This window comes from Megalobrama amblycephala, linkage group LG2 (genome assembly GCF_018812025.1).
Source record: "Megalobrama amblycephala isolate DHTTF-2021 linkage group LG2, ASM1881202v1, whole genome shotgun sequence".
Taxonomy (NCBI): domain Eukaryota; kingdom Metazoa; phylum Chordata; class Actinopteri; order Cypriniformes; family Xenocyprididae; genus Megalobrama; species Megalobrama amblycephala.
Window position 1 is genome coordinate 13,007,884 of NC_063045.1, and position 17,062 is coordinate 13,024,945.

General features: G+C 35.9%; 1 protein-coding gene across 4 annotated transcripts in view; it reads left to right on the forward strand.

Moving 5' to 3' along the window:
* Window positions 1-8,196, forward strand: part of hnrnpa1a (heterogeneous nuclear ribonucleoprotein A1a) — a 13,334-nt gene extending 5,138 nt beyond the window's left edge. Inside the window, exons 4-13 of one of the 4 annotated variants that reach the window (XR_007183871.1) lie at window positions 531-741; window positions 846-938; window positions 1,090-1,143; window positions 2,802-2,885; window positions 2,980-3,138; window positions 3,306-3,440; window positions 5,432-5,502; window positions 7,360-7,428; window positions 7,514-7,623; window positions 7,812-8,196. Coding sequence is in view for 3 of the 4 variants with exons in the window: in XM_048182816.1 (XP_048038773.1) it covers window positions 531-741; window positions 846-938; window positions 1,090-1,143; window positions 2,802-2,885; window positions 2,980-3,138; window positions 3,306-3,440; window positions 5,432-5,502; window positions 5,926-6,063 (945 nt within the window). In the remaining variant the exon portion in view is untranslated. Of the gene's footprint in view, window positions 1-530; window positions 742-845; window positions 939-1,089; window positions 1,144-2,801; window positions 2,886-2,979; window positions 3,139-3,305; window positions 3,441-5,431; window positions 5,503-5,925; window positions 6,377-7,359; window positions 7,429-7,513; window positions 7,624-7,811 lie in introns of those variants that run through there. The other 3 variants (XM_048182816.1, XM_048182817.1, XM_048182818.1) reach the window with 3 other exon arrangements.
* Window positions 8,197-17,062: the final 8,866 nt, after the last annotated feature.

Sequence of the window (17,062 nt, forward strand, 5' to 3'; positions counted from 1 at the left end):
CACAGGTTCATCAATGCCGTCAAAATTATTCATTTTTCTGTTTTTGTTGATCACAAAGTACAAAGTAGATAAGGAAAACTAGGATGGCGGGTGTATTCAGAGCCCTGCCATTACTGTTTACAGTGTGTGGAATGGTGCTCTGTGATTGGTTGAGCGGATATATCGCATTCTGCAGAGAAGGAAGACTGGCATTTGTCGCGTTTTGGAAAGAAAGGGAGAAAACTTGAATAACATGACGGATGTTGCATTTTGCGCAAAATTAATAAATGTCTTTTCAATACCGAACAGATACAATACTGATTTTGGTGGAAACTCAATTTTTTTTTAAATGCCATTTATCCCATTTTGGAACCAAACTCTTCATATGTAAAATATAATTTTATCCAATTTAAAAAACACTTTACCACTAACAATTTACAAATTGCCTCTTTTTCGATTGCTCTCATATATATATAAAAATTCTAATAGTAATAACAATGTGTTTTTGTCTTCTATATGTATTTGAATAATTGCTCTTACGCTGATTTTAGGACTCGTCCAAACCAGGCGCTCACTCCACTGTTAAAAAGATTTTTGTGGGCGGAATCAAAGAAGACACGGATGAGGAACACTTGCGTGAATATTTCGGCCAGTTTGGTAAAATTGAAGAGGTCAACATCATGACAGAGAAGAACAGTGATAAGAGGAGGGGCTTTGCCTTCATAACATTTGATGACCATGACTCTGTTGACAGGATTGTCAGTAAGTGACTGCCACTCATGTGTGTGTCAGCAGTTTTTTTTATATTAATATATTTTAAAACATTCTCAATTTTTTTTTCTTTTTTGTTTTTCTATTTCCCACAGTTCAGAAGTACCATACGGTGAATGGACACAACTGTGAAGTCAGGAAAGCTCTCTCCAGAGAGGAAATGAACAGAGTCTCAATGAATCCACGAGGTGAGAATTACTCACTAGAAAAGGAATGCAGTAAAATATACCTCAATGCAAATAAAATGTACCTCAGAGTCATCCTTTTTTATTTTAGCTGTCGCGTAGCTCTGTGATGTTTTGTTCTGACTAAAAACATCTTTCATAAAACCCATCTTAGGTGGGCGAGGGGGTGGTGGCGGAAACTTTGGCAGAGGAGGTGGATATGGAGGAGGTACCGTTTTGCATGTTATGTTCTTATTTTTATTTTATAGTTGTAGTGCTCTATAGCAGAGATTCTTGAGCTTTTTTTTTTGTCCTCAAATATTACTTTGGTAAACAAATTTTAAATACACACACATTTTCTCAAAATACAATTGCACACATCTTCAAATGTGATGATAATAAATGTGCAATAATAATCCAAACACTGAATGAACACGATGGAGAACAACACAAACCACACAATGCATAAACAAGAATTGCCCAAGAACACAGGGCTATATAAACGGGTAGAAAGGTAAGTTAACTAGATCTATGTGAAACTAATACATAACTGTAGCAACAAATGAGAACATAATCAGTAACCAATAAAACTGAACTAATCAGAGCAGGAAAACAGGAACTAAAGGAAATGGAACAAAATGTCAAAATAAAGGGGCAGTCACACTGCACTTTTCGTTTCACTGACTTCCATTCAAATGCATGTGAATGCGTCAGATGTAAGCTCATACGAAAAGTTGTGCATTTCGCTGTGTTCCAAAGTTCAAGTTTGGTGAGCTCTGACCTGCAAATTTGCGTCACGTGAAGACGTGCGACCAGTGGAAGATCGACCAGAAAGATCGGAAGATTCGGAAGATTCGTCATGGCATGACCTCTTGGCAGAATTTAAAGAATAATGTTTTTGCAGTAATGTCGAGTAGGTTGTATATTTTTTATACATTGTGACGTCATATCATGACCGTTGCAGCATCCGATGAAATTTTGCACATTCAAAGTCTAGTGTGACCGTGGCTTACGGGTTAACAGAACATAATCCTGACAACTAAGCTTGTTGGGCTGTTCTTTGTATAAAAGTTAATTCCGATCCTTGAATCTGACTGGATGAGAGGCTTTCTAAGACTGCTGATATTTCACCGCACTGGTTGCCTCTGCTCGTTCTAGACAGTTGTCAGCTACATTGTTACATCACTAGGTGGCGGCAAGGGACTGTCTTTGAGTGAGTCATTAAACCATTCATTCAACTAATGTTCAAAAACGCTCATTCATTCATGAATTAATCAAGATGTTGAAATTATTTTAATACCCTTAAATGTTGAAATGATGCTATGACAAAGATAGCGCTTTCCTCTTCAAACAATGCAAACTTCTTTTTTTTTCGTAAATATGACTTGACCTGAATCGCACATGCTCAGTTGAACTCTTTCACTCACTGTCTATTTTAGGCTTGTTTAGTGCAATTCTATGGAGTCTGTACAAATAACAATGGTACAAAGAGTCTTTAGTAAGGAGCCAGCTGGTGGAAAAAAAATCCTCACTTGATATCATTATTAACTTAACATTCAACACGCATGCATGATGTGTAAAACGAGAAGGGCGTAACCTTATTAAAAAAGAAAATGTGAACATCGTGGCTGCTTGCATTCCTCTGCGGTTGGCTTGCCAGTATTGCGGTATTACAATATTGTGGTTATCGCGACAACCCTAATTAGTCCTTAACCTTAAAATGTTAAAATAGTACAATTTTGTACTGTGCATATTTCATGGAATAATTGGAAAAGGTTATTCAGGTTGTAAGGACAAATTCCATGGTACATTGACCCACCTGTTTGAGAACTACTGTTCTGTGGTGTTCTTTGAGTTTTTAATTTTGAAATGCTTTTCATTTTGTAGGTGGATATGGAGGAGGAGGCGGCGGCGGAGGAAGAGGAGGTTACGGTGGAGGTGATGGTGGATATAATGGCTATGGAGGGAATGGTAAATCAATAGGCTTTAAAAAAATTGGATTCACGTTACTCTTGACAATTAAACAGTGTAATAATGTTTGATTTATCTCCCATCTGTTTATCAGGAGGCTATGGTGGAGGCGGACCTAATTATGGTGGTAACCGTGGTTATGGAGGTGGCGGCGGCGGTGGTGGCGGCTATGGAAACCAGGGTGGAGGCTATGGTGGCGGCGGTGGCGGCTATGATAACTACAACAACGGTGGTGGAGGCAACTTTGGAGGAGGTCAGTTATCTTGTTGTTGTTTTTTATTTTTTTAGGATTACTCTGCAACTCTTTGTTTTAAGACATCAAATTTTAATACTAAGTATATAGTGTAAAAAAAAAAAAAAAAAGGTTCCCTGCTGCTTCTGTAGCAAATAAAATTTTAAAGGATCACTGAATTTTCGCAGGCAACTTTGGAGGTGGAGGTGGCGGAGACTACAATGATTTTGGCAACTACAACCAGTCTTCCTCTAACTACGGCCCAATGAAGGGAGGAAACTATGGAGGTGGTGGAAGGAGCGGCGGCGGTGGCCCATATGGTGGTGAGTGAATATTTCATGGTTGTACAGTACAGTCCAAAAGTTTGGAACCACTAAGATTTTTAATGTTTTTAAAAGAAGTTTCGTCTGCTCACCAAGGCAACATTTATTTAATTTAAAATACAGTAAAAACAGTAATATTGTGAAATATTATTACAATTTAAAATTTTACAATTTAAAATAAAAAAATATTGTTTTCTATTTGAATATATTTGACAAAGTAATTTATTCCTGTGATGGCAAAGCTGAATTTTCAGCATCGTTACTCCAGTCTTAGTGTCACATGATCCTTCAGAAATCATTCTAAATGCTGATCTGCTGCTCAAGAAACATTTAATGTGTACAATTGTACAAAATATTTGTGTACAATATTTTTTTTCAGGATTATTTGATGAATAGAAAGTTCAAAAGAACAGTGTTTATCTGAAATCTAATCTTTTGTAACATTATAAATGTCTTTACTGAAACTCCATTGTCCATTAAACATATCCTTTTAGACTGTATTACATTTACCCCTGTGAGAAACCGTTTTTACTCTGTTGATAGTTTTGAAAAGGTTTTTAATCAAGTGAGCCCAAGCATGGTTTTAAGATTTTTAGAGGAAATAAATTTGAAACATCTTTTTTAATCTTCCTTTGATTTAATTATACTTTATTCTCACCATGAATATAGCCTTTGAAGCTGGTATGGCGTTAAAAAAGAAAGAAAGAAAGAAAGAAATGTCTTTACTGCCACTTTTGATTGATTTAATGCATCCTTGCTGAATAAAAGTATTCATTTCTTTAATTTCTTTTCAAAAAAATAAAAATAAAAATTCTTACTGACCCCAAACTTTTGAACAGTAGTGTATAATGCTACAGAAGCTTTGTATTTCAGATAAATGCTGTTCTTTTGAACTTTCTATTCATCAAGGAATCCTGAAAAAAAAAAAAAAAAAAAAAAAAAAAAGTACACAACTGTTTTCAACATTGAAAATAATCATAAATGTTTATTGAGCAGCAAATCAGCATATTAGAATGATTTCTGAAGGATCATGTGACACTGAAGACTGGAGAAACGATGCTGAAAATTCAGCTTTGCATCACAGGAATAAATTACTTTGTCAAATATATTTAAATAGTACAGAGTTATTTTAAATTGTAATAATATTTCACAATATTACTGTTTTTTTGACTGTATTTTTAATTAAATAAATGTAGCCTTGGTGAGCAGATGAAACTTCTTTTAAAAACATTAAAAATCTTAGTGGTTCCAAACTTTTGGACTGTACCGTATATGGTATTATAACATTATATTTGTATTCAAACTGTTGCATTAACTCCGTGTCTTAACCAGATGCGATACAAGCAATTTGTCCGTCTACACCAGACGAGACGCAACTACAGGACATGACAAAATCAGTCAAAAATCACAGCCAATCAGAAGAATTGGTGTGGGCGGAGCACTTTCAGCAAGCGCACTGCACTCGCACATTATCAAATTCATAAATGTTACATTATTTTAGCATTATTAAAAATACATATTGAGTGACTGAAAACAACTTTGTTATAGAATACACTTGTTTGTTCTTCTTTCCTTTTTATTTTCAGTATCTGAGGTGAATTATCCATTGACACTTTGAGTGTGGCTCTAAAGCTCACACAAAATGATAGTCAAACTCACTTTATGTGCTTTTTTTAATGTTAAAAGATCTTAATCAGTACCTGATATTATCATTGTCATACTTTGTATGTTGTTGTTCCAGCAGGGACGTCGCAGAAATACAAACCATTTCTAAAAGAGAATCCCCTGTCGTTCCTTCCACATTGCCGTTGAGGCCTAGTTCAGACAAAAAGTCTGGTTAAAATGGAAAAGATACCTTTTATCACGTGTCGCATGTGGTTAGGACACGGTGTAGGGTCTCTTTTGGAAGTTTTGAAGTTAATCAAAAGCAGCAATTATGGAACTATTATGATTGAAATTTTGTCATAGCTCGATCATGCTTCTTTTTATAGGTGGTTATGGAGGAGGCTCCAGTGGTGGTTATGGAGGCAGCTCTGGTGGGCGAACGGTTTTAGACTCCAGGGTAAGGAACTGCCCCGCTTATGGAAAAGGGCTCTGAAGTTAGCCATTAGTTTGTTTTAGCTCATCCAAACATCTCATAAGATGCGTAACCTATGCAAATGTTAGCCCCTAATCACTCTTCAATTGGTCGGTAAATGAGTAAAACCATTGAGTTTTCAGTGCAGGGGATCCAGCAGCAAACCTTCAAATCTTGTTAAGCTAAGATCCAGTATCACAAGACGAATGTTGATTTTTGAGTTGCTCTCCAAACCTTCTGGCTGCAGCACATGCAAACCCATCCTCATTGTCCTAACCATGCAGTCTTAGCTGACCTGAAGGTTTGCTTCTGTGCTACTACTACTCATTCCCCTCCAGTTCAGCTCTTGATAACGACAAAGCAAGGTTGCAAAGTGTAACTGAATTTATGTTCCGTATTGTCCAACAGGCCACAGTACTTAGAGGAGAGCCAGAGAGAGATGACAGGGAAAGGAGAGAAGCAAGCAGGTTTACACCTAGATCTGCCCAGCCAAGCAGCGTGGTGGCGATTTTAACGTCTGCCACGCGAAGAGAACGTGTTCAATAGGGGAGGAAAATCATGTGGGAATGGGGTTGGGGGTCTTGAAGTTGTAAAAAAAAAAAAAAAAAGAAAAAAAAAGGAACGTTTCAAAAGTACTCTTGTCCTGGAAGACATTTACTAGTTTGTAGTTTTCCCTTTTTTTTTTGTCTGTGAAGTGCAAAGCATTCCAATGAGGTTTTATGCAGGGTTTAATTGTTGTGTTGGCTTTTCTCTTGAACCAGTAGGGTGTCTGTCTTCTGCTTTTCTTTCTTTTTCTTTTTTTTAAATGTAAACAGTCACCAATCAAGATTAAATAAACCGCTCCAGTTTTTTTATTTAATTGCATTCGTCAGTGTTTTGATTTGGTAAATGATGTTCTTCAGTACTCGCCCAGTTGCATGATTGTGTTTCACGCAACAGACCCTCAGCGTATTCTGATGCCGTTGGGTATCTCTGTCTTGTTGTAGCTTTACCCTAAAGACACATTGAAAACTGTAAGCCTTGGTTGCTGCCTAACTAATATAATGTTGGTCCGTTTCAACTTCCATGTGAAACGGCAGTAATCAGATTGCATTAACAAATTTAGCTTCAGCTAAATCTTAATCAGCTTGCCCATTTACTTTTATAATTGGGCCTAGCACACGTTCTAGCGTTTTTGTATTGTGCAACATGTGGGTAGCACGTAGTTCATCTTTTGGACAAATGATGCTTCTTTGTTTGAGTTCCTGTGGTGAATGAAATCCATAAGAGGATTTTTAGCCACCTGAAGGCAATCTCGCACGTAAACGGTCAGAAGTGCCAGCAAAGGAGGAAGGAGCCAGCTTAAAGGCTAGCCAAAGAGAAGAGACTGTTGAGAAGCGCTCCGTCGAAGAGAGGCTAGCCATTGGGATGAGCCAGCTGAGAGGCTAGCTTATTGGGATCGCCAGCAGTCTTATTGAGAACAGATGATTGCTGTTGTAAGACTAGCGAGAAACAGCTACCAAAGTAAGGTGTTTAACATGCCAGACTGGTAGGTAAGAGGAGAATTTTAGTTTTCTTTCATGTGAATTATTTGTGCTCATCAAAATGAGGTAACAGTGTAAAGATTTTGTTGCTTGGTTGTTTTCGTGGTTGTGGTGAAAACATGACTGCCGAACTATCACAGTGACCACATTTCCAACTGTGTCTTAAGTAAGGTTCGGTACCTAAATTTTATGTTTTAAAAGTAGTCTTTTGTGTCAGTGGTGCATGAGACACTTATGACTTCAATCTTTCTGTGCTTGGCTACATGTCTTTTTGTTTTTCTCCTTGTTTTGGTTCTAAGTCGGTTCATTCTTTTTCCAGGGATATAAACTGGTGGATTTTAAACCTGTGACAGTTACAGCAAATACAAATGGCTGGTGATCTTGGAAGGTGAGTTCATTTAATTAGATTTATAATTTTATTTTGGTTCGTTATCAAATGTTGGTTGCAAAATGATCATTTTCTTTATTTCTAGACTGTCGCAAACACCTAAAACAGCAACTGCACAAACATTTTAATTCATTCCTATTATATGAGACTGTGCTGTTTTACCCACGTTTGCAGATGGACAGACTGTTTGAAACGGTAAGCTATCTTACAACTCAGTTTGTGTGTGCTGCAAAGTATTTATTTTAAATATGTTAAAATTATTTTGTGTGGGAATTTTCTTTTGTTACAGTATAGATGCGTCTTAATGCCAGGCAATAACAAGTGAATCATTTAGTTTAAGCATGCTGTTTGTGTTAAAGTTTTTCTCTTCTTTTCCCCCTCAGGTTATCAAATCATGGAACCAAACAATGGCTGCAGGACAGCATTAGAAACATTGACATTTTTAAGTGTTACTTTAAATTTGTGCACATTATTTTTTTTTTTATACTCCTTTTAATAAAAGTTAACATTATGGTGTGGAATGTTGAATTTATTAATACAGTGTTATAAAGGAGGGCTTCACACCTAATTATACTGTATTTCGGCATATCTGCTATCAAATGAGATTTAAAGCATAACATAGGCCATAGAAAAATGACTTATCAATGTCGTTCAACCTATCCAATATGGTCCAGTGATAAGGGATTGGTTATGTCAACAGATCAGATGAGTTGTCTGAGAAATGTGAACAATATTATACATTTGAATAAAAATAAAAAAAAAAAAAAACTGAACTGTTTCAAATCAAACAGATTCGTTGGAAGAAATTAAAAACAAGAACAGTATATAGTATTTCCTGCATTTGGATTCAAATCTCAACTTGGCACAACTTACTTTGAAGCATTTATAATCTTTGCTATATTTGAGAAGCTTTGTTTAATTCATGGCTAATCTTTGGCCAACTGTTTGTTTTATGCATGTCAGAACTGAATATCAAGGAGCCAATTTTACTTTCCATGTTGAAAAAAAATTAACATATAGGTACCTTATATTAGGCTACTTGTTACTTTCTTGGGCAAGTACACTGTAAGTGGACGTACTGTAAAATAAATGCACAACCCATTTATCAATTCATAGACACAGCTGTACATAAGATGCGTGGAATTGTGAGGATTGCTAGCTAGATTAATGTTAAAGTGAATGTCAAAATTATGGATTATCATTATTAATGAGATTTTTTTAGACTCTACACGTAATGCAGCACATAGCTGTTCTCATCGACTCAACATTTTATTAAGGGGGAATGATGATGGTAACAGGATGTAATGAGAACCCTATATAGAATAAAGACGATATGTTTGTTTTAATGTTGAATATTTGTAAGAAGCTTTATGGATTTGTGGAAGGACAATATATGTTAGGCTATACATGGCATAAGCTCCGTACCAGGAGAGGTGGAAGTTAAGTAGAGAAGGAGATTCTCATTTATTACTCGGGTTCATTAACGCAAGAATGCCACCATGGTGGTCTGGCTGGAGGCCTCCAAAGCCATTCCTATTTCTCCCCTGATGGGTAGGAAATTAGACGAAATCTAGATGGGGCAAAACAGCTGCCCTGGACAGCCACATTTTCAGCAGGATGAATGGTTTTTCATTCCTCTCAGTTTTTCCATATGGTTTGTGTTTTTCTAGCCCTCCACATGATGCTGAAATGAGACCTGATTCCCCATCTGGGAATTACAAACCTGACTACATTAAACAACAATTTAACAAAATAACATACAATCTTGTTAGGCTTTATATGGTATGTTATTAAATAGTAAACAGAACAACTCTTTGTGATTTCTATTCAACTATATATATTCACTTTTCTCTAATGTCATTTTGGCAGTTGTAGAGTAGCCTATATAGTTCTGTTAAATTGGGCCTTCATTATTTAGTTTTAACCATGGTTTATTTTTGCAATTTATGATATCCTTAATAAGGATTAATCCACTTTCAAATACAATTTTCCTGATAATTTACTCACTCACATGTCATCCAAGATGTTCATGTCTTTTTCTTCAGTTGAAAAGAAATGAAGGTTTTTGATGAAAACATTCCAGGATTATTCTCCTTATGGTCTCCAAACGGTTGAAGGTCAAAATTAGTTTCAGTGGAGCTTCAAAGGGCTTTAAACGATACCAGATGAGGAATAAGGGTCTTATCTAGCGAAACGTTTGGTCACTTTTGAAAAAAATGTAAATGTATATGCTTTATAAACACAAATGTTCACCTCCCAAGTGCTTCTAACAAAACCGCACTTTAGTATTCTTTAAAAAGCTTACGCTGTACTTCCTACGCCTTTCCCTGTTCTACTTACGGAACGAATGTAACGCCAGTTAATTTTTTTTCAATAAGTAGAAGGCGTAGGAAGTACAGCATAAGCTTTTTGAAGAATACGAAAGTGCGTTCCTTACTGACGAGCATTGCTGTATTTTGTACAGATTTCATTTTGTTTTGGCAATATTAAAGCTGCAGTCTGTAAGTTTGTCTTTGTCGCCATCTCTGTTTGAAACCTGCAATTGCAGTTATTTGCAGGAATTATCATCTTTATGTGGGTTGTGCATCGGCACGACTCCTCAGCGCGGATGAATCTAATGTTTACTCTCAGTTACCACATCGGTGTACTTTGGAATCTTGGAAGTATGACCAAAATTAGAATTTTCACCAGAAAATGTCATCTGAACAAGTAAGTAACATGTCTGCCACTTTTGTTCTGACCAACTGAGCAATAAATTGCACTACCAATGATGATTAAATCTAACGATCGCTTAGCTCAAATCACATCAAACCATGCAAATTATTACTATTGTTATACTTTGTTCTCAAATTGTTAATGTTAACAACATTAGCATTGCGTGACTGTGTGTATTTAGTGTGTATGAGCGTTAACTGTAAATTTCTATTTCTGTAGCAAGTCTTTTGACTACAAGTGAATCTCCAGTTGTCACTGATGATTGTCATTTGGACCTTTCTGGATTACAATCTGCCATCAAAATGATGTTTAATTATTGCAGCTGCTGTGAGAAAAGGCTATAAATGATCCGCCACCTGCAGCATCCTCACATGATATAGCTACTAGCTGGGACTCGTTCTTCATGTAAACAGACATGACGCAAAGACGAATTGCTGCATGCTCGAATTTCCTGCAGAAACCTACCAGTACCACCTGAATTAGAAAACATTATTACAAGCTTACCGTTGTGAATCGGGCTAAGGTAAGGAGATAATTTTAAACACTGGCTGGTTATACTTGCTCAAAAATTGATTTTGGATAATTTTCAACCAAAAAAGTTATGGACTGCAGCTTTAATTATTTTACCCAGAGAAAAAAATATTGGATTATGCAACAGAGATTATACAGCTCAGTGTATTCATGCATTTAATTAATAAACCCCCGGTTTGTTATATCAGCCTTTCTAATGCTATAGCCTGACATGCCAATGGTTATAAATCGATCAAAAACCAGATGATAAATTTCACCTGCCGATAGATCAGTAGATCTAGTTTATGCTGTTCTAAATTAGACTACTAAGGCCTATCAGTTAGCCTAATTATAAGCAAATAATCTAGATTAAAAAAAAAAAAAAATCATCAAATATATATTGGTGTATTTTGGTTGAATTTGACATTTAATTTCTGAAAACAAAATATTTATTTATTAAAAAAAAAAAAACTCTTTAACTGCTTTTTTATGTAGTTCTCTAAACCAAGACAAAGTATGCAATGTTGTGTCCAGTGTAATTGTGGGATTGGATGTTTCTGTTTGTGTTTGTAAATATGTGGCAGATGTGTTGGCATGGTGACGGGAATAGCAGCACTGGCCCCAAACAGCTGCTCCATCTGTTTCCTGTTTGAAGTGGACCGAGTCTGTCAATGTCACCACAGGCAGCCTGGGGTCTGACTATATAAAATGAAAAGGAATATCATATGTTTGGCCAGGACAATGAAGGAAACGTGCAGAAAACCGTAAATTCATATCATGAAAATATCATGTGATAATATGTGATTTCAAAGAAAGAACAGATTTGAGCAGAAAGGGAGATAAAATGGCATATATGTTGTGTTTGTGATGCATGTGATTGAAACTTAGAGTGAAAATTTTCAGTAAGAGGTACTAATATAGTCCCATTATACTTTTGAATTATGTATTATACTTTCAGACACAATTTAGTGACAGTGTGTTGCTGGGGTTCGACACAGCAAAACTTCATAGATAAGAAATCTTTGACTAGTGGCTGTGAAAAATCTCAAAGAGGGAATGAAATTGTTAATTAATACTTTCACTTATTTCCTACAGTTTACTTGCACTTTCTGTTTTAAATTTCATTTTCATTTTTATTCAATGTTCCAAAACCAGACGGTACTAACTTAAATTGTTTAGAATATTTTTTATTGGCAATGTCAATGCATTTGCAATGTCAACATTTTTTCAACAGTGTGAACAATATGAAAATTAAATTAAATTAGTATTATATAAATTCTCATACACTTTCTACAATGAAATCTACAGAAATGAGGCCCTTGTAGTACCACCAGCCCTGCACATTTTGTATGTCTCCCTATATATGACACCCTTGAAGGGCACTTCGGGAAGGGGACACCATTTGTGGGGGCGTTCCAAAAGAAAGTGAATAACTGAATCCCTTCATGAAGGGCCCTTTCACAAGTCCGTTAGTGAAGAATTTGGTCACTTCAAGGAAGTAATTTGATCATTTATAGTCATGTGACCCAGAATGATTCATATTTACATTTTTTAGCACACCAGGAGTGATTCAAGTTGTTTTGTTTTTTGATGATACATTGTCCAGCCATTTTTGTCATGTCCTGTTTTCCATAGGGTTCATAGGTACAGAACATGTGTTAGATAATGCAGGGTCTAAAACGTGAGACGGCAAGTTTTAAAGTTGAGAGCAGCTAAATACACACACATATAATAAATGTTTTAAAAACTTTTTATATGAAATGTATCTTTATTTCTGATGATAGCAGCAATAATAAGAAATTTCTGTGGTAAGAACAGCTAATCAGTTGATGGAAATTCTGCTCTGGCTGTCATGGAAACATTCCAGGCTGAAGATCATTGCTCCCTCCGCCAAGTGTGTTCCACCATCAGGGCTACATAATTAGCATGCAAGTGCTCTGCCCAATTCGAAACTAGGGCATAGGGATGCTCACTTCCATTTGGAATTTGCCCCATGTCTCTACTAATGAGCTCATGAGTTGAATCAGGTGTGATAGATGAGGGAGATCATACAAAATGTGCAGGATTGGTTGTAGAAAATTAAAAAGGAATTTTAAGCTGATTTGGTTGTTGCTACTAGAATGGTGGGTCCATCTGTCTCTTTTTCTCAGTTTATTATTTAAACCTGTGGGAGACAAGTGCAGAGATTAGTTGATTTCTAATAAAACCCTGTACAAACAGAAAGCACGTTCACATATCTTAAATCGTATATCTGAAATCAGCTTAAACCTACATCCCCACAAGTAAATGTTCAGGAGGGTTTCAAAGAGAAACTAAATCATAACTAGAATCTCAATTCAATGCATCAAGCATATCATCCTTGCATATTCAGTTGTCAGACAGAGTACCTGAAAACTTCATACTTGAGTAAAACGGCTACTGATGGTCTTAAAGTACTGAAAAGTACTGAAAATGAGCTATTAAAATTACAATTTAGCAAGTAACCCAATTCCAGTTGGGTTCTTAAAGTGCACTCATGGATATGAAACCTTAGCACACTTCACTTTTGGACTACATTATTACATCCAAAAGTGTTAAAGTATCTGATTTTAACAGTACTGAAGCCTATTTTACTCATGCTGGAATGTAGGCTCAAGGATGCACTTAGTCCTGACAGATACATGCCGGTGAAAATAAGAAACAATTGGATTTGTACCAAGATGAGAAATCATGTTTATTTTCTAAAATCAAAATCAAAACCTGTACATCGCAATATCTGCACTAAATCAAGGTCGACACAACAATGGGCCTTTAAACGTCTACAAATCTCTCTCAGTCTCAGTTGAGCTCAATGATCCAGAAAGGCAAACATCAATATCAAACTTCAAAACGGTCTTGTCAACTGAGCGGATAAAAAAATGAATTAATCTAGTCAAAGTCTTACTGTATGTCCCCTGGTTTGAAGCCTCATCACCAGAAAATGCAGTCATTTGAACTCATCTAGATAGAATCACCAACACCTGGAGGTGGGAATCAGAAAGGTATCCTTGGTAGACATGTTTCTGGCTGAGTAAAGGCAAAATGGTCACAAGATCTCTTGTCAGGTGTTCTCCAAACTCATCAGGCATTATAGAAGAAGAGTCAGAGCTGTTTTCTTGGCAAAAGGAGGTTGCAAAAACTATTGAATAAAAGGGATAATTGTGGCCAACGTGTTTTGGATATAAACATTTATTTCATAATGTGACTTTCCCCCCACTTTCAATTCTTTTTCTTCAATGAAAGGTTAGATTTTTGCTAATTTTATGAATTAAAGATCAAAAGAATAAACAATGCAGATTTATTTTTACAGTCATCTTTGATCATATTTACCAAGGGTGCCAATAATTCTGACCACCACTGTAAGTTGGGTGTCATGCAAAATGTAATTTGTAATTGCATTACTCATCACAAATGTATTAGAGTAAAAAGTACATTTACTTGCTCAAAAATGTAGTCAAGTAGAGAGTAGAAGTTGCCAGTATCTTTGATACTAAGTACAACAACAAAGTAGCTAAAAAGATACTCAAGTACAGTAACTAATTACATTTATTCAACTACTTTACACCTCTGCTTGCAAATAAGCAAAATAAACATAAATTGCCAACAATTTCCACTCAGGCCATTTCTGAATCAAGGAGAGATGGTCTTCTCACATACTCTACAAACACATTAAGACTGAAGCTTAATTTAGTAAGAAGCCAAATTTGTTCTTATCAGGACTCAGTCTGCCAATCAAATCACAGCATAATGGTGGTACTCCAGGGCTGCGTTCCACTGCAAATTGTTTCTCCAAATTGTTCACTATTATGGGGTACGTTTCCCAAAGCGAACTAGGTCGCAAGTTCCGTCGTTACCAATAGAGTTCAACGGGACTTACGACCATAGTTGGCTAACGATGCTTTCGGGAAACGCACCCATGATTATGTTCAGTTTTGGTTTGTTTCTAATGGAAAACTGAAGAGTGATATTTAATTGTCTCTAATTGGCCTGAATAACCAAGCCTTCTCAGATACACACAAAACAAGGATTACAAATGCACAAAATGTACATTCACATCATGTTTAATGATATTTCGTGATTTGTTGATTATATTTAATAGATTACACTTTCCATAGGAAACAATTAAAAAGCAGTTCGGGTAACGGAAAAATGCATTTCTGTACAATCTATGACCTCATCATGCCTCCATACTTGATAATGAAACTCTATTTATGTTTTCTTGTCTTTTTATGTTCACATTGTATAATGCTGTGCATTTGATATGGCTGGAATTTCTTTAAAAATGTGATTCTACATGCTGAATGTGTGTATTGTTTGTTAAGTTTTTAGTGAATAGTGGGTTTTTGTGTGTTTAAGATTCTGACGAAATGTCAGCTGTATGTTGTGAATTCATATACCAATTGAAATCATACAGACTCTGTAACGCTGGCAAAATGTACTTGGGAAAACACTTGTTCTGCATTTGTGGTCTTGGACACAGTCATCAGGTGACGTTTTACTGTCTTACTTCACTTTTCATAGAAAGTATATAGGGAAGCCTAAAACTATAGTGGCTGTAGGGCACATGGTATGCTGGCTTTAGCAAGACTTCATTTTATGGTGATAAGGTAAATCCTGATGAAAAGGAATAACAGTATTTAAAAAAGGAAATACATTGAGATTCAAAGGTAGTGGTGATGGTGTGTGTGTAGTAGGGGGTGCTGCATATCATGAGTGGCACATGAGAACTCTCATTTTGAAACCTTAGCACACTGCACTTTTGGAATACATTATTACATCCAAACTCCACTTCCGTATAGGGGAACCTTTTGTGGTAAGGTAAGACTGCTTAAAAACATAATTGAGAGCATGATTTTTGCACACATCAGGATTGATACACAGGTTCCTCAAAGACTTGAAGAGTTTATTTGTCTTGAACCTCTGCGTCTGCGCCTCAGCTGATCAACCATGCCGCATCTTTTCTCTAATATTCCAGAAAACCTACGTGTGATATTGTCACAGGCTGCGAATATATTTCTTGTTATTGTTCTGATTTACATTATTCAGTACATCTTTAATGCCGAGTTTTCCTGCACCTGCACACCTGTGATTCATAAAATTGTGTTCATTTACATTTGTCTCATTCCTATAATATTGTTTTTTATTTTAAAAATCGTTAAACACACCAGAACAAAGGTTTGTGGGGGCTGTTGCTGCGGTATTTGGTCTCAAATCTCCCAACTTCTTGGAATCTGTCTGTACTGGTGGGGATTTATTCTTTTGGACGGAGATCTTTATCTTTGTATGGCAACCAAATTTAATGACTCACTGGTTGAAATTCCTTGCAAGAAGGAGCGCACTCTTCACGAAAACAGTGTGATTACAATCTACAAAAACACGTCACAGGTAAGTAACTACAATAAATGTATGGTATTTTGTCAATTTGTGTAAATGAAGACTCTATAAATTCAAGATTCGATCTATAATCTTTGAATGGTAGCTTATACTAAAAATGATCATGTTTGGACTGTTGTCCTATAAGGGAGACATGGGACTAGTTGTCTTTTTACTTTAGTGGATATTTTGAGTCAATTTCAGTATAACTTAAAGTCTTTAAAAAGTACAAAAGAGTTATGAATTTCTACCATTATTGCAGGAAAATACCCTTGTTCTGAGAACAACATTTATTTTCATTGTGTAATTAAATGAATGGTAGTTTTAGTGTTCACTTTTTTACCCAATGATTTTGACGTTATTCTTTAGAGGACAAAATTCAAACAAACATTTATTTTAAGAGTGTTCTGAAAACAACACATACAACAAAACCACTGCTGGAGAAAACACATTTGTGTAATTGAACATTTGAATCAAAACCTTGCCACTAAAATATAGACCTTTTTGATAACTTCCCTTTGTTATCCCTAACCCTGGTCTCTCCTAGTCCTAACAACGTATTAAAATAATAAACTTTTTTTTTAACTTTTTTTTTTTCTTTCTTTTTCTTTGCAGTTTTGGGGTTACATCCTCATAGCTTTGGGTTTCCTTGCATGGTGTGTGATATCAAACACCAAGATTGGGATTCGGTGTGATCATTTCTGTCAGAAATGTATGGAGAACTGGTGCAAGATCTTTGAAAGCATCCTCTGCTGTGAGTGTCTGAAGAACTGTTGTAAAACAAAGCCCTTCTACAAGAGGCGGTATGAGGAGCTCCTGTCTGAAGAAACAGATAAATACTTGGAAGAAACATTGCAAGAAATAGCCAAAAATAGAGCAAAAAGCATATGTTCAAAGCACATCTGTAAAATTAATGAAAGCCAGACTAGCAATATTTCTGTAAATGTTGAGGATAATTGGGCTAAAATATCTCAATCTGATTTTTATTCATCAAGTCTTCCTGATGATCTGAACAGTG